The sequence below is a fragment of the Urtica dioica genome, chromosome 9 (assembly GCF_054948205.1).
Source record: "Urtica dioica subsp. dioica isolate 48M chromosome 9, U.dioica_male_clone48M_v1_H2, whole genome shotgun sequence".
NCBI classification, from domain to species: Eukaryota; Viridiplantae; Streptophyta; class Magnoliopsida; order Rosales; family Urticaceae; genus Urtica; species Urtica dioica.
In genome coordinates, this window is record NC_142764.1 from 23,949,321 (window position 1) to 23,969,810 (window position 20,490).

Below are 20,490 nucleotides of genomic sequence, written 5' to 3' on the forward strand. Positions count from 1 at the left end.
TTGTATTATAAAATACGATTCTAAACTGCAATTAGGTGAGGCTATTGTGTATTTCGACACGTGTTCTATAATTGTCGAACTACAAAGTTTGTTTTTTTCTCAAATTTAGTTACCATAACTTTTTACTTGATAACCTGCAAGAAAAAAAAAAGACTTGTTTACTTTATATTATACGAACCACCTTTAGGTTATAAACGGCTATAAAAAGGGTCTCGTATACCACATTACTACACACACCTTGATACAAACAAACATCGAAAACATGGCGAGTCTATCTCTTGTACCATCCCTATTTCTAGCTCCCACAACCACACTATCTTACACTAAACATAAAGCTCACTCACGCAGTTGCTCAAAGATCCGGTGCAACGGTGGCGACGAGGACGACAAGCTGGGCCGCAGAGGCATGGTGATGGGTCTGGGAGGCCTGTACGGCGCCGTTGGGCTTCCGGCGGCCATGGCGAGCCCAATACTCGCCCCTGACCTCTACTCCGCCAGGGACATTCCCGATGCCCTCCCTTGCGGCGTGAAAGAACATTGCAGAGCCCCGACCGCAAACTTCGTCGACTTCCAACCCTCTCAACATAACAGCTGGACAACGCTCCGCGTGAGGCCCGCGGCCCACATGGCGGGCCCCGGCTACGTGGCCAAGTACGAGGAGGCTCTGCGGCGAATGAAGGCTCTCCCGGACGACGATCCGCGAAGCTTCTCCCAGCAGGCCAAGGTCCACTGCGCCTACTGCAACGGCGGGTACCGCCAGGTCTACGACGACAGCGACATCCAGGTCCACTTCAACTGGCTCTTCTTCCCTTTCCATAGATGGTACCTCTACTTCTACGAGAGGATCCTCGGCAGCCTCATCGACGACCCCACCTTCGCGATCCCCTTCTGGAACTGGGACGCTACGGACGGGATGACCATGCCCGAGATGTTCACCAGAAACCCTAGCTCCCCGTTGTACGACGAGCTACGGAGCAAGGCTCACCAGCCTCCGTACGTGATGGACTTGGACTACGACTACAAGCACAAGGACAAGAACCCGACAAGGTCCGACGAGGAGCAGAAAAGGTTGAATCTGTGCACCATGTACCGGCAGATGGTTTCGGGGGCGAAAAATCCGGATCTCTTCTTCGGGGCCAAGTACAGCGCCGGGGACGCGGTGACGTCTGGCAAGACTCTCACCGCGGGCACCATCGAGACCAAGCCGCACACGCCCATCCACGTGCTGTGCGGGTCGGAGAAGCCGATGCCCGGAAAAGACGGCCCGCAGAACGGGGAGAACATGGGGAACTTCTACTCGGCAGGGCGGGACCCGATTTTCTACGCTCTCCACGGCAACGTCGACCGCATGTGGAGCCTCTGGAGGGCGGCGGAAGATTTCCTCCCGAAGGAGGAGAGGAGGAAGGGGAGGCGGGAGGACATCAAGGACCCCGACTGGCTCGACGCCTCCTTCATGTTCTACGACGAGAACAAGCAGCTCCTGAGGGTCAAGGTCCGCGACTGCCTCAACACACAAAGCCTCGGCTACGTCTACGACAATGTCCCCATCGAATGGAGCGAAAGCAGGCCCAAGCCCTCGCGGGACCCGACGAAACCGCGGCTCCTCGGGTCCCGCAGCCTCAAGCATGGGCGCGCGCTGTCGGAGTTTCCGTTGACTTTAGAGGACTCGCCGGTGACGGTCATGGTTCCGCGGCCCAAGAAAGGGAGGAGCAAGGAGGAGAAGGAAGACGAGGAGGAGGTTCTGGTCGTCACGGGCATCGACTTCGACCACAACGTCGCCGTCAAGTTCGACGTTTACATCAACGACGAGGACGAGGACGGGACCAAGGGACCCGACTGCTCTGAGTACGCCGGGAGCTTCGGGAACGTTCCTCACAGCTCCGGCAACAAGCACGGCAAGATTTCGCTCAAGCTCGCCATCTCAGACTTGCTGGATGACCTCACCGGAAACGACGACGATGATATCGCCGTCACTCTTTTCCCGAGGACCAGAGACCTGATCACCATTGGCGGAGTCAAGATTGACTTCATCTCTTGAAGTTACAATACCGCCTTGGTCGGAGATCTATTATTGTTTGTCGTGTGTTGTAGTTCCGTAGTAATTTGCATGCTACTGTATGGGCTGCTGACGTAATCTCGTCTTATCAAACTCTGCCCTAGCTGGATGTTTGGACGAGAAGTATCTTTCTATCTATCGAAATATCTTAATGTCCTTTTTTTAAAAAAATGTTCATGAAATAATGTTTAAAAATTAAACGATTGTTTAGGGGCTAGTGTAGAAACAATTTCTAAAGATGACTTAGTATATATAACAATATCTTAGGTAAAATAATAAAATTTTATGTGAATAATAATAAATAATAAATAAATAAGTGATCCAGACAGACTTTTATTATATATTTCCTGTTTTGGAAGCAAAAATAATTATAAATGTCCCTTTTCTTTGTGACGTATCGGACAAAGCCCATTATTGTTCTCTGATTGTAATACTGGGCTTACGTTGGGGAAAGGTCCAAATGGACTTTGTTTATATTTCGGACCTTCTTTTTTCTTTCTTTCTTGTGCCCCTAGCCTTCTTTTTTTTTTTTTTCTTTTTCCTTTCTTGAAGGAAAACTAGAGAAGGTTTTTAACAATATTTATAAAATAGTAGGTGTTTTAAATCTATAGTTTTTCTCAAATTATATACAGTTGCCTTTTTTATATATAAATTAGTCTGCAAACAATAAACAAAGTTAAGTTAATCTCAAAACAGTATACAGTTTATATAAAATTTAAAAAAAAAAAAAAAAACATAAACATAAAAAAAAATGATTATTTACAATTTAAAAAAATTTATTTTCACCCTAAAAATTTAGATATGTTATTCTTGTAATTAGTTTTAAAAAGCCACTACCACAGACATTGTCCACTTAGTTTTATCTCGAAGCTCCAAATCTATGATTATGCATAATTCCTTCCCCATATATGCATTTGTGTACAGAAGAATCTTCAGCAGATCAAGAGCATTGCATCAACCTCATCGTCCCCACCTTCGTCCGATATCCTCTACGAACCACAATCGGGCTGTGATATTGTGCCACAACAATTTCTCCTCCTTATTGAATAATTTTCTTTTTTTTTATTATTATTTATTTATCCTATCAAATTCCTCAAAATTTCTGGCAAGCTTCAGTACCGACAGCTCCTTCCACACGCTTGCTTATGATACTACGTAATGTCATACTACTATTTTTTTCATGCATGCTTCCGAAATTGATGTGAATATAATACTGGCATTTGAATGATTCAAATTTTGCAATTGGGTCTCTTTTATCTAATCGACACAGATTTGTTAGCTTATATACTAATTAATCGTATCAACCCGAACAGTGAATGTGCTTAATTCAGCCAACAACTTTATTCATTTTCATGGGTCAAATATATAAAAACTTAATTTGCATGAATCGCGTACGTTACTTTCTGCCAGTGAGGGAGCCGGTATAGGTCCAGCAGGGGCTTAAGCCCCCTCAAAAAAAAAATTTTGCACTTTTTGCCCATTTAAAAAAAAATTACATTTTTTTCCTTTGAAAATTTATACTTTTGACTCAATTTTTATAAATTTTTTACGATCAAACTCCCCTGAATTTTTTTTTTCAAATTAGCCTCCCCTAATAGGCTTTTCTGGCTCCGTCAATGTAGTTTCTGCCATATGCATCATATGATAACGTGTTTCAAAAATTCTACGGCTTAATCGGGGGCCCTAGTGCAAAGGAAATATTAAAAGCTGTGTCAGTACTCAGTACCAAGGACCCATATTTCGGGTGATATACTTAATTTTTGGGTGCGAGTTGGTTTTTTTGTTTTTTATTTTTTTTGCTCAGTGGATGCGAGTTGGTTTGACGCTAGTAAATGACATATTGTAGGGTCTCAACTCATGACCATAGCAACTGAAACGTTAAAAACAAGAACAAACTACCTGGTTATAAATAGTGAAACTTAAGTAATAATGGAAGGCTGAGAGAAAAAATATTACTGATATAGAATTCATTGTGTAAACAATTCATTTAATTTAATTAAATGTTATAAAGCATTAATATTGCCTGGCTTTTCATAAACTAAAATAGGTCTTAGGGTTAATTAATTAAAATTCGGTTTGTTCACATAATATTATTTAATCTATTATGATAGCTTAGTAATTTATATTTTACGGCCATTTTTTCCACTCAAATATACTCTTTTTTGGGTAAAATTTTTTTGTTAAATTGTATGCTTTTCTTTTGTTGTTTTTATGTATTTGTGCTTGTAGTTTTGTTAAAGAGAAAAATAATGAAGGATTTGTTTTAAATAGTAAAATCGGTAACCTCTATCAAAATATTTTATATTTATTATTAAAATATCAAAATATAACTCAACTTACGCATAACTATCTCATAGTATAAGTATTGTAGGCAGTGACGGAGCCAATATAGACCCAGCAGGGGCTTAAGCCCCCCCTCAAAAAAAAAATTTTGCACTTTCACTACTACAAATTAACATATTAGGTGCGGAAGGGTATTAGGTGCGACATGTCGCACCTAAGCACATATTAGGTGCTACATGTCGCACCAGAAAATCCTCCAAGCGACTAAAAATTTCGCTGATGATTAGTGCTATCCGGTGCGACATTGTCGCACCCAATATGATACTGTCGCACCTGATACTATTGGGTGCGACATTTGTCGCACCTAATACCATTAGATGCGACATATGTCGCACCTAATGGGTTAAAAAATTTAAAACGGTCAGAAATTCCCCCCGAAAATTTTTGGTTCTGGAATTTCACATTAGGTGCGACATGTCGCACCTAATAGTCATATTGGGTGCGACAATGTCGCACCTAATAGTTTAGGGTATTTTAAATACCGCGCGTCTTCTTTCTCTCACCCAAACTGTGCGCCTCTCTATCTAACACACACTCTCTCTCTCTATCTATCTTCCTCCGCCGTGACCTCCCCGCGCCACCCGGACCAAGGTACGTCTCTCTCTCTCTCTCTCTCTCTCTCTCTCTCTCTCTCTATCTCTATCTATCTCTCTCTCTCTCTCTATCTCTCTCTCTCTCTCTTATTCTCTGACTCTCCGACTTGCAGGTCCCCCGCGCCGCCCGTGACCACCTCAGCTCAGCCCGGTCTTCCCCCGCCGCCCGTGACCACCTCAGCTCAGCCCGGTCGTCCCCCGCCGCCCGTGACCTCCCCGCCGCCCGTGCACCTCTCTGCCGCCGTGACCTCCCCGGCACCGTGACGTACGTCTCTCTCTCTCTCTCTCTCTATCTATCTATCTCTCTCTCGCTCTCACTTCTGAGTTTGGAATTGATTTGGCCGAATCTGTGTGTTCTTGGGTTTGAAGGTTTTTTTTTTTGGGATTTTGTTTTATGAGGATTGATTGATGTTCTTAAGATGTTTTTAAGTTGTTTGATGCCTGAGTTTTTGACTGAGAATTTTTGTTTGAATTATGATTGATTTTTTTGGACGAATTTCATTGGAAATTTTGTCATGGGCGTGTGGTTAGGTGGGCAACTTGGTTGAGAATTCTAAAGGTTTGTCATTGTTGAGGCTATGAGGAATTTTGGGAATTTGATGAGATTGATTTGGAAAATTTAAGTTGGCCGTGTGGTTATTTTTTTAATTAATTAGTATTGAAATTGGTTAATTAATTAATTAGTATTGAAATTGAATTTGAAATGGATATATGTTTAAATTAGAATATTGAGTTAAATGGTTGAAATTAAAATGAATAAATGTTGAAATTGGAATAAATGTTGAGTTAATTAGTATCATATGTAGTTAGATTAATTCGTTAGTAAAGTTGAACTAAAATGTTTAATTTAGTTTAGTTTTAGATTATAGTAATTATTTGAATTGAAATTGAAATGTTTATGTGATTGTTACTTAGTAATTTCGTTAGTAAAGTTGAATTGAAATGTTTAATTTAGTTTAGTTTTAGATTATAGTAATTATTTGAATTGAAATTGAAATGTTTATGTGATTGTTACTTAGTAATTTCGTTAGTAAAGTTGAATTGAAATGTTTAATTTAGTTTAGTTTTAGATTATAGTAATTATTTGAATTGAAATTGAAATGTTTATGTGATTGTTACTTAGTAATTTCGTTAGTAAAGTTGAATTGAAATGTTTAATTTAGTTTAGTTTTATATTATCGTAATTATTTGAATTGAAATTTAAATGTTTATGTGATTTAATTAGTTAAGTTAATTTCAAATAACAATTAACGATTCACTCTAAAATTCATAACAATTCACTCTAAAACTATTAACGATTCACTCTCAAATTCATAACAATTAACGAAATTCATAACAATTCACTCTAAAACTATTAACGATTCACTCTCAAATTCATAACAATTCACTCTAAATTCCAAATATTAACGATTCACTCTCAATTTTACCTCTTAATTTCCTAATAATTCACTCTTAGAAAATGAATTCTAAAGCTGTCAATGAAGTTCAAGTGCGGGAACTTAATGTTTTCCGGTTTGAAAATTGTGTGCTTTTCGGGATGATGAAGCCGATAGTTTTAGACAACACAAAAAAAAGAGGATGTCTACTTCAGGTCAGGACCCATCAGGAGGAGAGCGTAACCCCCCGCAGATGCCGACGAAGAAGCGGGGACCAACGACTGGCGTCGTTTCTGCGAGAGCTGGTGTTGGGACCCCTGGAGCGAACACAGTTCGCTACGATCAGACTGCGCAGGCGTTCTACCAAGACGTCAGGGAGCAAAATCCGTTGATCGGGACGTTCCAAAACCGATTAGGAAACCTGATCAAGAGTACCATTCCAGTCGACCTCCCAGACTGGAACCATGTGCCTGCGCAGAGTGTGGCGGCTCTTATGAACTCGATTCATAACGAGTATAACTTCGTTTATGAACATCCCGAGAGTGGCGAGCTTGTGCCTGCAGATCCTATTCACAACGAGATTGATATGGCTATCATTTGCAATGCGAAGAGGATGCGCCGTGGCCAGAAGTCGAGGTTATCGCAGCTCTTCTTCAAGACATTTTGCGGGAGTAAGGATCTCGCTAAAAACGAAACTCCCGAAGGCTATAACCAGGAAGCCTGGTTGAAAGCAATAGAGACGTTCGACTCGCCGGAGCATAAGGTATGAGTTGAACTTCCGATGGTTATTCGAATTTCTTAAAATTAAACTTAACGAATTTATGTCTTGCAGGCGAAATCTCTCCGCAACCGGGAAAATTCGAAGATGAAGAAGACGAAGGCGAGACAAGAGTCGCTTAGTTTTTTTGGTCATCGCTCGAGGAACGTAAGTCTCTTAATATTAATATGCAATATATATGTGATTCATATTTTAATGTTGAAAAATTACAGCGAAAAGAAGATGAGAGTATAGGCTCGGCTTTAGCGATATGGTCAGAAAAACACCATGACGCTAAGGGATTGTGGACGACGGACTTCGCGAAGACGCAATACATAAGTTTTTTTTTTTTTTTTTACTATATTTAATTACTTTATTTCTTCTTATCTGATAAGTTTTTTGTGGTTTTATTTTGAAGGATCAAGTCACCGCCCAGACGTTAGATATTTTGCGGCAAGCGGAGGAGCAAAACGTCGTGATCTCCCAAGAAGCTGCGGAGATGTACGCGATGCGCGATGTTATGGGAGTGCGCAGAGACTGGAAAGTCGGTTTAGGGCCTTCGATCCCAAGGTCATCGTTGGGTGTTGCCCAAACGTTAGATGGAGGCTCATCAAGTTCGTCATCTCAGACCGATCCATTGGTTGCCGAGATGCGAGCTCAGATGGATGCCCAACAAGCCGAGCTGCAAGTGATGCGGCAACAGATCGCCTTCCTCAGCCAGCAGCACAACCAGCCTCCCACGACTCCTCAACCTCCGCCTGCATCGCAACCAGGTGGTACGGATCAGCAGACGCCAGGTTCCACGCCGGGTTCTACGCCTGGTTCTATGGATTACTTGCGAGACCGTCCTTACGGAAGCGGTGGAACGAGCGGCAGCGCGTCAGGCAGTGGTGGACGAGGACGCGGAAGCGGTTCTCGAAGTTCTGGCAACTTATTCGGTAGAGGAAATTCTACTATCGATAAGTTTTATAGGAAAAAAAATTAGGAATTCATTTTTTTCGCTTTTTTTGGAAAGAATTTGTATTTTTAATTAAGAATTCTATTTTCAGAATATTATTTCTAATTCATTTAGAATTTTGTTAATTAATTTTTATTTAATTTTAAATTACTTTTTTAATTTTGTATTTTTTTTTTGTATTTTGTAAATTTTGTATTTTTTTTTTAATTTAACAAACATATTCGGTGCGACATTGTCGCACCGAATACCATGGCGCGAACATATTCGGTGCGACAATGTCGCACCCGATATGTATTTACCCGTCAATTTTATAAAATTTGGCAGGAAAATAACTTGGGCATTAGGTGCGATAAGTCGCACCTGAAAGTGTCGCACCTAAAGGGGGACTTATTAGGTGCGACATGTCGCACCCAATACCTTCTGCGACGGGTTATCCGGTGCGACGCTGTCGCACCTAATGTCGCACCTAATAAACCTTTAGGTGCGACATTTGAAGCTTTAGGTGCGACATTCGTCGCACCGGATAACGTATTTTGTCCTATTGTTTTTTAAAATTACATTTTTTTCCTTTGAAAATTTATATTTTTGGCCCAATTTTTTATAAATTTTTTACAATCAAATCCCCCCTGAATTTTTTTTTTCAAATTAACCCCCCCTGATGAGCTTTTCTGGCTTCGTCACTGTTGTAGGTGTGTCTTGTCTTAATTTAAACTATTTTTTCTATATAATTACGAGATAGTTATGCTGAACTTTTAACACAGAGTCTAAATTATCCAAAATAACCGGTTCCTAGCTAGCTCTTTAATTATTTTTTTTTAAATGTTTCTTACACAAACATTAATATCAATGATAAACACTCCAAAAATATCATATCATCAAATACAGATGGTAAACCATAAAAAATAAAAAATAAAATAAAAAAATTTTCAAGCATAAACTATTATTTAAAAGGAAATGTTTCAAGTTATAAATTAACGAAAAAATTATAAGTATTCTTGTTCCCATACGATGATACGACTATTAAATTAGGTAAATAGTCAACTAAAACGTTTAGAATAGTTATATAACTGACGTTTCATAAATTTTAGATAAATAGCTATAAAGATGAAATGAACTAATAAATGAAAGTGATTATTTACCTAAGATTTACGTCTATAAATAAATGAAAGTGATTATTTACCTAAAATTTACGAAACATTGACAATTTAACAATATTTTAACTGTAAATGTGACTATTTATTTAATAGATTTGAAAAAAAATTATGTTGACTTACTTATATTTGTTTTACAGTGATTCTTTTTCCCCTTTAATATGTTCTTGTTTTGGGCAGATAAAGTCGGTAATATAATATCCTTCTTTTGTGTTTTGTGTTTTAATGTAGTCATGCTTGTTTTGATAGAAAAGTAATTTCCAAGCTATATATTTCTATTTTAATGAAAAAGGTAGCGAGTTCTGTTAAATTCCATCTTAAAACCAATTGGTACTAAGTGGAAAGGCTCAACTAATATATAAATACATGTTCATTCACACACACAACCAATGTGGGACTATCCCAGTTCAATACTCCCCCTCACGCGTAGCGTGACCAGGTCAAGTTATAACAATTCCTCTCACATTCGTGTGGGCCGGGCCAAATTCAAGTTGTATGATTGGACAAGACTCTGATACCATATTAAATTCCATCTTAAAAACCAATTGGTACTAAGTGGAGAGGCTCAACTAATATATAAACACATGTTCATTTACACACACAACCAATGTGAGACTATCTCACTTCAATAAGTCCCACATGCCATGTAGGCATAGATGATGCGCTGATTCTTTTGAAAGACTATCAAATATTCCGAGATAAAAAATTAAAAAAATAAGACTATTAAATATATAAAAAAAAATATTAAGGGAGAGTTAGGCATAGAGTCCGTTCAAACTTTCTGCGTTAAAATTTTAGTCAAATTATTTTAAAAAAATAGCTAAAATTAAGACCTGACACATGCATCATATAATAGAAACATAGGCATACATTGACCTATTTATTAAATTATTTAAATAATTTAGATATAATTTTAATAGCGAGTAACTATTTAACTAGTTGATATAGTTTCTCTCTCTCTCTAACTATCCCCTCTCGACCTTTTTAAGACCATGTATATCGACTGTCAAAAAAAGAAAGAAAAAAAAATACATATATATCGTCTAATTAAACCAGCAATTATAGTGCAGTTTGATAACATGGCGAGACTATGCCAGCCATATAGAGTACATACTTAAATACATACGATGCACAAAAACAACGGAAATATCAAACGATAGACATCAGAAAATGCCCCGCTAAATTACCCTCTTTTTTTCCTTTTCTTTTTCAAAAAGATCACCTTTCAAAGGCATAACTAGCACAATTTTTTTTGTCCAACGTTTCGATATTTTATCATTTAATAACTTCAAGTTCTCGCATAGCTGTGATTATGAATTTGCATTAGACTTTTTATGATTTGGGTGCTTCCTCCAATATTTGGTTACTGTAGATACTGGCCTTTGAATATATATAGTTTGAGAATTAAGGCTCTTTTAGCTAAGTGACTGTTTATTTATAAAAAAAATTATATCATATTCGGAACAAGGAGACTGGATTTCTTAGGTTATGTGCATTATTTTGTACCAATCCAACCATTAAATGTGCACAATTCAGCCAGCTTACTTAAAACGTGAGCCAAATATGTAGGCATACTAGTTGGCAAAATGACAGTCCAATTTCGTAATTGGGGCCATATGCACAGGAAGTATTAAAAGCGATGGTCACTTATAGCAGATAGCCATTGTACTGCGCCAGTTAATGTTCTGGGTGCGAGCTGATTTGACGGTAATAAATAAAACAAATAATTATGAAATATTTATTGCAACTACCCAATCATTTACTTCTTTTTAAAATCTAGTACAAGCTTCATTTTATTAGAAAAATAATTTATCAATTCGAAGGTAATTAAATTAATTTTTCAGTTAATTAAATTAATTGAACAGTTAATTTAATTAACTTAATTGAACAGTTAATTTAATTAACTTCGACCTGATGAGTTATTTTTTTAAATAAAATAAAATTTTGAGTATTTTTTAAAAGTAGTATGGACTATTGAATTACTGATCTAATTGTCTCATAATTATAATTCTTTTTGTTTACAAATCAAAGAGAAATCCCATTTTCTTTGTGTGATATTGGGTCGATCGGTCACATTAGATTTTTAAGTTAATAGTGTAAAAAAATTAGAAAATTGTAGGCATTTTGCTTAAAAACATATAAAAAAAACTTAAACCTAATTAATAAAAAAGCATCTATCTATTTCTCTTAAGTTATAGACTTTTGGGAGATTTAATGAATTTTTTCTCTTATTTGAAATATATGTCAATTACATTTTAGCCAACATTTTGGTTATGATTGAAAATTATCCATTTAAATGATATGATAGCTAGGTGAAGCCATTTATTTTGTATAGAATAATTATTGGGTATATAGAAAACTTGAGACATAAAAAAATCGTAATTGATTTTCAAATTTCTTACACTAATATTTAGGTATAGCTAATTAAGGAATTAATTTATTTATTCAAATCAGAAAATAATTTAAAATTGCTAGAGTTTGATATTGGACGAAGAGATTCAAGAACGAGAGAATGGATGAGAAGAAGGTTGTGAACGAAACAATCTCTTCATTACTGATACAATGTTCACAAACTGTAATATGTATTGCTAATGAGCTACAAGTGACTATTTCACATAATTATAACAATGCCATCATGGCTTAACCGTCTAACTAAGCTAACAGCTAAGCTTGACTACTTGACCATAGATGAGCTGGCACACCACCTTAATTATCTGTTAATGCGATTTCTCGGATAACATTCACGGGACACGCATCGGGATGCGAGCTTGCAATGTGTCTCGATCTCGCACTGTGCGGGTCAAATTTTCTCGGATCTCGAGAGTCCTTCGGATTGGTGATTATGTTAATTATTCTCGTCGTCTTGTCGAATTCTTCGTCTTCTCTTCGGATTATTCGTCTTCTCTTCGTTTTCTTCTCTTGGTCTTGATTCCTTCTTCACTCAAACCTCTCACTCATTGTTGATCTATGTCACTCATCCTAGCTTTAATTTGTGGCCTACTTTCTCAAGTTCTTACAAATTATATTTTGTTCCACGATCCTTGGTTACCAGCGGGTGTCACGGTGAGTTTTTGAGTTACCGAGTTTGGGATTACTCAACAGTAGTGACATTTGGGTTTTTGTTTATATTTTCAATCGCATATAATTAATAATTAGTTATAATAACTATCAATAAATTTCTAGTTTTTGCAGTAACATTTGGGTTTTTGTGTTTTTTAATTTCTTCTAAATTGCATATAGTTATCAAACAATAATAAGTGTTATTGAATTTATGGGCTTATGTAATAACTTTTGGGATTCTAGTTTTTTTTTTTTTCTTTTTGAATTGCATATAGTTATTAATAACCATTAGTTATTATTAAGAGGTTTTTTTTTAATTATTGAACTGCAACTTTTTTTTGGTCCATTAAGAAAATAATCAATATAAATGTTTGATAATGCTAAATAACTAACATTTGATAAATTTCAAGTAAATAGTCTTTTTCAGACGTAAATTTTATATAAATAGTAATTATTTGACTGGTAGAACTATGGGTCACTACCACTAATATAAATTTATAGGACATCAATAATTTAAATAATTCTAGCAAGTGGTATTCAAGGACGAACCCAAACGCCCACTCAAATTTACATGTATTGTTTTTGAATTTGGGAGCCCCCAACTCGTAATTGTACTGTTATGTGTTTTCAGTCTACAATTCGATATAAACTCGGCTGTACTAGATAAAAGTTTGCATTGATTTTAGGGTAACGCTGCTCTTTATCATGACAACAGCAATAAATGAACGTAATCCAAATAATATATAAAACTAGAAAAAGCAAGTTTTGAAAGGGAAAGTTAACTTGCAAAAAGTACTTACACAAGATTTTTCAGTGTAGTATCGCGTATTATCTTCGTATTATTTATACTATATAATTTAAATAACAGTCGTACTCGTAAGTTGACTAACATAGGGTTGGTTAGAAAAGTAGGCTGCGTAAATTGGTTAATGCAAGTTGCAGCCGCATATCATGCGCAGTAGTTATGAATGTGATGGGACTGTATCGGTCATTATTGAAGATTAATCAATGTGTAAAAATAGTGATATAATATTATCTGATACTACAAAGGATATAATACGTTAATGTGCATTATATTATAATTTAAGCTAATTATTGTAGGCTGTTGTCGCAATGAAAAGTTGTAATTAAATATTTACTTGATGCCGTAGATCATAAATTATTTTTTTTATAATAATAAATTTAGTTCGATTCGTCCTGGAAAGAATATATGACTAAAGTGACCCAATAATTTTGAACAACTATTTGCGCATAAATCTTGACTAATCTAATCTTTCTTTTTTGTCAAAACAACGTCACGATTATCAAACAATGTTAAAAATAAGAGCATTGCACAAAGTTTAAAATCATGGTTATTAGAATGTCCTACGCCGAGTGGGGATATGTGAAATATTCTCTTATATCTCTCCACTTTTTAGTTAGTTTTTTCTGTGGTATCCCTCCACTTTTAATTAGTTTTTCTATGTGAATTAAGTTCACACTTGTAATATGCATGGTTTCATATTCGGGTCTGTGTTGAGTCAATCATGAATATTTATGCTCACAAACTTCGCGCTCTATGTATTCGAAAATGGGAGTATATTAAATGTGTCTTATCGACTAGCAATGTGTAGTTTTGTTCTTTATATAATTGTCTGACATTTTATTTTTTTAATTGTATTTTAGATCTGAATTAGACCTACACTTTTTTAGGTGTACAACGGCGCAATAGTAGTTTAACACCATTTTTCTTCGTCAGCAATGTGAAGTCCAAGAAAGAGAGCATTAAAAAATAAGGGTATTTTATGGTTTCTTTTTTAGCCACGTAGTGTCATTACCCTGTACAATGTATTTCGTTAGCTCTGCTTATTTTTTGTATTTATGATTCATCATTTCTATTCATTATATTTTTAGACATTTATTTAGCCTATGATAACCATTATAAACTATGATAAACACGTACATATATGTATGACTTTATATTATTTATGAGTAAGCTTTCATTCTTTAATGTACTCAATACTATAAACAATTATAAAAGACTATTTATTTAATGAACTGTTATTAATCATTATAAACAAACAAAAAAATTAGCATTATTTGTTTTTAACCATTATGAAGAGAGAGAAAATTAAGTTCATTATTAACAAAAGTATACAATTAATATTTGTTATTTAGTGTTTAAATTAAAATCAGCCTAAATAAATTTATATTTATTTAGGTCAATTAATAATTTGAGTGACTAATTTTAATTATTAGTTAAACCACGATAAAAAAAAGTACTGCATACAACGTCATTTTATAATTTTATGTTTTGTTCGTAAATAAAATTTAGCAAATTAAACAGTATTACCAACCCGACATGTAATTAGTTTTATCTTAATATATTTCTATACGCACTCTCTCTTACTGACATTTTGTGACTTTTTTTTATCACTAATATTTGGATTATATGAAATAATCATTAACATAAGTTTAATTTTAAAAAAAAAATTCTTGGATAACACCTAGACTAATTGGACAAAATTTCATAACATTTATTTAATTAATCGAACGATTTATTATTAGTACACAAACTTCTCGTCTAACTTTAACCAACTACAACTATAGTGCAGTTTGATAACACGACGAGACAACAAAAACAGCTATTTAGACTTAAGATCACGTACTGTAATGCAGGCACCACGAAATATATAAAACAACACAAACAATAATAAAAAAATAGACCTCAGAAAGACGCCGCGTTCAAGTCATCAACTCAATCTCGAGTCCATCAATGGTGATAGGATCTCCGGTCTTGGGGACCAAAGTGACTGCGATGTTCTCGTCGTCGTCGACTCCGAGTTCCTCCAACAGATCCGTGATCCCAAACTTCATAGACATCTTTGCCGGATTGTCAGTGTTGTGGCCGGCGCTGTGAGGCACGTTCCCGAAGGTGCCGGCGAACTCGGTGCTTCCCGGGCGGATGTTCCCGGCCACGTCGTCCTCGTCGTTGATGTAAACGTCGAACTTCACGGCGACCTTCGGATCGAAATCGATACCCCGGACGACGAGAACCTCCTCCTCCTCCTCCTTCTCCTCGTCGGTCCTCCCCTTCTTGGGGCGCGAAACCATCACCGTCACCGGAGAGTCCTCCAAGGTGACCGGAAAATCCGAGAGAGCGAGCCTCTTGACGTCGGCGGCGCGGGCCATGCCGTGGTGCTTGAGCCACTTGGGAACCCGCTTGTGCTGGGGCTTGGACTTCTTGTAGAGCCAGGGGATGGGGACGCTGTCGTAGACGTAGCCGAGGGGGCGCGTGTCGAGGCAGTCGCGGACCTTGACCCTCACGAGCTTGGCGTTCTCGTCGTAGAACAGGAAGGCCGAGTCGAGCCAGTCTTCGTCGCTGAAGTCCCTCCGCTTCTTCCCCGGGAGCTGCTTCCACAGAGACCACATTCTGTCGACGTTGCCGTGGTGGGCGTAGAACATCGGGTCCCGCCCTGCCGAGTAGAAGTTGCCCATGTCCTCTCCGTTCGGGGTCATGTCGCTCTTCTCCGACCCGCACAGCACGTGCAGCTGCGTGTGCGGCGAGTTCTCGATGCTCCCCTGGACTTTCACCAGCGGCTCCCCCGCGTGGTACTTGGTCCCGAAGAAGAGCTCCTGAGCCTTCGCGCCCGACACCATCTGGGTGTACATGGTCTGCAGATTCTCCTCGATCTGCTCGTCTCTCGGCAGAGCCACGTTGCTGGCCGCGTCCCTGTAGTTGTAGTTCAGGTCCAGAACGTACGGAGGCTGGTGAGCCTTGCTCCGGAACTCGTCGTACAGCGGGGAGCTACGGTTTCTGGTGAACATCTCGGGCATGGTCATCCCGCCCGGGGCGTCCCAGTTCCAGAAGGGGATCGCGAAGGTCGGGTCGTTGATGAGGCTGCCGAGGATCCTCTCGTAGAAGTAGAGGTACCAGCGGTGGAAGGGGAAGAAGAGCCAGTTGTGGTGGACCTGGATGTCGAGATCTCCGAACCCGACCTGGTCGTACCCGCCGTTGCAGTAGGCGCAGTGGATCTTGGCCTGCTGGGAGAAGCTTCGCGGGTCGTCGTCCGGGAGGGCCTTCATTCGCCGCAGAGCCTCCTCGTATTTTTCCACGTAGTAGTCGTCGGCCATGTGAGCCGCGGGCCTCACGCGGAGCCCGGGCCGTCTTGGGAGGGTGAAGTCGACGTAGCGGGAAGCCGGGGCACGGCATTCCGTCACCACCCCTTTCGGGAGGTCGTCGGGAACCCTTTTGGCGGTAAAGAGGTCCGGCGCCGGGACCGGAGTGGCAGCGGCGGGCAGCGAGCCCGAGGCCAGGCCTGCGACGCCGTACAGCCCTCCCAGGCCCAGGAGCACGTCTCGGCGGTCTAGTGACCTCTTCTCGTCGTTCTCGGAGGCATTGCAAGAGACCTTTGTCGATCTACTATGAGGGTGTTTGGACGTTTGAAAGGAGAGACGGAATGTGGTTGCGAGGGATGGCGTGAGAGATAGTGAAGCCATGCTTTCTAGGGTTTTCTAGGGATGTGCGAATATGGCGTGGGAGAGCCCCTTCTTATAAGCTTGGACGGGACATAGGGAAATGAGAGAGAAAAATAAAGAATAGGAAAAATGAAGTTGGAGTCTTTTAACACGTGCTAAATAATTAAATATACTCATTTAGGGGCGTACTAGTTATTATATTAAATATTATTTTTAAATTAGTTAATATTTGATTAATTTTTCCTAAAATCAAAATGAATCAATTAATAAGGATTCGATATTCTTACATTCTTATGGTTAATTACTAGTTTCAAAATAACTTCATTAAAAAGAAATTAAACGATTTAAAAAAAAACATAAAAAAATTAAGATCAACAACAAAATATGATAAATTAATTCATGTCCCATTTTCTAAATAATTAGCCCTATTTATGGATACTCTCTCTCTCTCTCTCTCTCTCTCTCTCTCTCTCTCTCTCTCTCTCTCTCTCTCTCGTTTATGACATAATCTTCTTAAAATTATCATTTTATAAATAACTAGAATTTGGTTGCAAATTTATCTGTTAAATAGAATTTATAGTGGTAATTAAATCTTAGTAAACAACAAAGACTAATTCTAAAATTATAATTTTAAAAAATAACTAGAACTTGGTTGCCATTTTATCTGTTAATAGAATTTGTAGTGGTAAGTCTTAACAAATAACAAACACTATACAATTAGAAAAACTAATCGTAGTAGTTAATTTTGAAGTCCATCGTAAATAATAATTAATGACTGTTAATTTATTGTAATTTTTTTTTCAAGAATGTTGTTTTAATTAATGTATTTTTTACAAAGACAGTTTATCTAAACTAGTAAGTATAAAACAAAATATTTGAATTAATTATCAGGTATTAATAAAACATTTCTCCTATATTTTACTTTGTAGTATGGTGGTAGGGTCAGACACAGAGTTCTGCTAGCCGGAGTTGTACATTGCGGTGCATCGCCCGTCTCATCGTTGATGTATCTTGGAAAGCTCTTCCTCATTATTTTTAGCATCCGGTGGGAGAGCAATATTGCTTTAAGGAGATCGTCTAAAGAGCCCCGATCACACCTTTGTTTTTATTTTTGGTTAAAATTTTGTGTTTTAATTTATAATCATTTTTATTTTTGTCTACTATTATTGATTATATTATTACTTTTTGTTAATATATTTTCAAAGCCGTTTGCAAATTGTCCTTTTTTCGCAATTTTTCAAATAATGCTAACAATCTTAAAGCAATATTGGTTAGACAATTTGCTTGCTTGGGCGATTTACAAAGTTGTGGTTGTTTATTTCCCATCTTTGAAATATTCAACGAACTAATAGTGTTGATTTATATTGTAGACGTGACTAATGACACGATAATCACAAATGATGATGGGAACGTCACTGAGACTCCCAATGTGGTGAACAACCCAAATGTGAATGCGACTCAAGTCTCCACCACGGTGAGACATACCTCGATGATGGTTATGACTGGGAACGGATCTGTGAGTCTCGCTCCAAGCAGTTATGTGGCACGCGTGTCCACCGCGTTTACGCTGGACGAGATGCCCAAGAAGTTCACGGGGCTGAACTTCAAGCGTTGGCAACAAATATGTTTTTCTACCTAACATCAATCTGTCTTGAGTGGTTCTTGACCGGAGATCCACCGACTCTTCACGAGGAAGAAACCGATCCACAAATGCTAATGGCGTTTAGCGCGTAAAAAGATTTCAACTACTTGTATCAAAATTATATGATGAATAATCTTAACGACTAGCTATATAATATTTATAGCACCTCCAAAGAGCTTTGAGATTTTTTAGATTAAAAATATAAACTGAGAACGCGGGATCTGAGAAGTATATTGTGGGCCACTTTCTCGAGTTTCATATGGTGGATTCGAAGACCGTGGTGAGTCAAGTGCGAGAGCCGCAACTTATCATCCACGAGATTCAAGCCGGAGGGATGACCATTAGAGAATCATTCCAAGTTTCCTCGGTCGTCGAGAAATTGCATGCAGGGTTGAAGGACTTCAAGAACTATCTCAAGCACAAGTGAAAAGAGATGAGTTTTAAAGACTTGGTTGTTCGTCTCTGAATTGAAGAGGACAACCATGACTCCGACAAGAGGTTCAACACAACTTCGGAGAAGACCAACATCGTTGAAAACGACGAGAGCTCGAAAGGAAAGAAACTCGCCAACAAGCTTGGGGTAAAGGAAGAGACGTTCAAGAAGAACTATCAACCAAAATTTATTGATAAATGCTTTGATTATGAAAAAGAAGGTCATCGTGACGCGGGTTGTAGAAAGCTGCAAAAGAATAAGAAGTAGAAGAAAGAAGCCAATGTCGTGAAGGGTTATGAAGACCTCCTCGTCGCTATGGTCTCCGAAGTGAACTGATGGACTCAAACCCCAATGAGTAGTGGTTGGACACTGGAGCGATCCACCACATCCGCTCTGACAAGAATCCTTTCTCCGGCCTCGATTTGCTTGAAGATGGGGAAAAGCAGTACGTGGGCAACTCTACTATTTTAATTCAAAGGGAAGGGCGACGTCATCCTAAAGCTTACCTCTAGGAAGGATATAAAGCTCGAGAATGTTCTCTATGTGCCTGATATTAGGAAAAATCTCATTTCTGGGACCTTGCTTTGTAACCATGAGTTTAAAAGGGTTTTTGAATCTCAAAAGATTGTACTCTCCAAGAATGGGATGTATGTGGGCAATGATATGACATATTTAAGATGAACGTAATCGCCATTATAGCCAAAGAAATTAATGAGAATAATTATTCCGCTTATACGTTTGAGTGTCACAGTTTATGGCATGGTAGACTAGATCATGTGAATTATGACACATTGAGAAAATTAATTAATTTGGATTGTATTCCAAAATTTAATATTGACTCAAAACACAAGTGTGAAATTTGTGTCGAAGCAAAATTAACGAGAACTTCCTTTCATAATGTTGAAAAAATAAGGAATCCCTTGACTTAATCCATACTATTCTATGCGATTTAAAATTAATGCCAATGAGAGGTGATAATGAATATTTTGTGACATTCATTGACGATTGTACAAAATATTGTTATGTATATTTGCTTAAGAATAAAGACGAGACAATTGAGAAATTTGCCATATACAAATTGGAAGTTGAGAACCAACTTAATATGAATATTAAAATGGTGCGAAGTGGCCGATGAGGTGAATATATTGAACTATTTGGTACCTTCTGTGCACAACATGGAATTATTCATGAAGTCACTCCACCATATTCTCCTCAATCGAACGGTATTACCGAATGAAAGAATTGCACTCTACCACATGCGTGATGAAAATAAGAATGCTTCCCCCCAAAACATGTGAGGAGAAGCAATCTTGTTTTCAAATTACCATTTTGAACAAGATTCCTCGTAAGAAGGAAGATAAGTCTTCTTCTAAGTTATTTAAAGGAAAAAAGTCTTCCTATAAATACTTGCGAATGTGATGATGCTTAACCAACTTCAAAAATAGTTCTTGGTAGACCGACTTTAATATAATCTGTGTATGTGCTATATATATTATATGATATAATATAATCGGTTAAAGACTTTGTTAATGCCTGAAAATGGATCAACACGAAAATCGGTCCGCAGTTCGGTCTATGGCCGGACCGTATGTCCGCGCGGTGATCGAACAAGGAAGTTGTCTCTGTGAAATCCCAAATTTTAAACTTTATTAAAAAGCTAAAA

At 38.0% G+C, this 20,490-nt stretch overlaps 2 protein-coding genes across 2 annotated transcripts; one reads left to right on the forward strand and one right to left on the reverse strand.

Annotated features, from left to right (window-relative positions):
- Positions 1-237: 237 nt before the first annotated feature.
- On the forward strand, positions 238-2,261 carry LOC149386007 (polyphenol oxidase I, chloroplastic-like). The gene has a single exon (XM_089626031.1). It carries the CDS (start codon positions 263-265, stop codon positions 2,036-2,038), a length of 1,776 nt encoding a protein of 591 aa, XP_089482157.1. The 5' UTR covers positions 238-262; the 3' UTR covers positions 2,039-2,261.
- Positions 2,262-14,799: 12,538 nt separating this feature from the next.
- LOC149386008 (polyphenol oxidase, chloroplastic-like) lies at positions 14,800-16,836 on the reverse strand. The gene has a single exon (XM_089626084.1). The coding sequence runs from the start codon at positions 16,771-16,773 to the stop codon at positions 15,019-15,021; it is 1,755 nt and encodes a 584-aa protein (XP_089482210.1). The 5' UTR covers positions 16,774-16,836; the 3' UTR covers positions 14,800-15,018.
- Between the last annotated feature and the right edge of the window lie 3,654 nt (positions 16,837-20,490).

What these genes read in the sequence shown, in the direction of transcription:
- LOC149386007 (XM_089626031.1), top strand. Translation starts at nt 263, where the DNA reads ATGGCGAGTCTATCTCTTGTACCATCCCTATTTCTAGCTCCCACAACC.
- LOC149386008 (XM_089626084.1), bottom strand. Translation starts at nt 16,773, where the DNA reads ATGGCTTCACTATCTCTCACGCCATCCCTCGCAACCACATTCCGTCTC.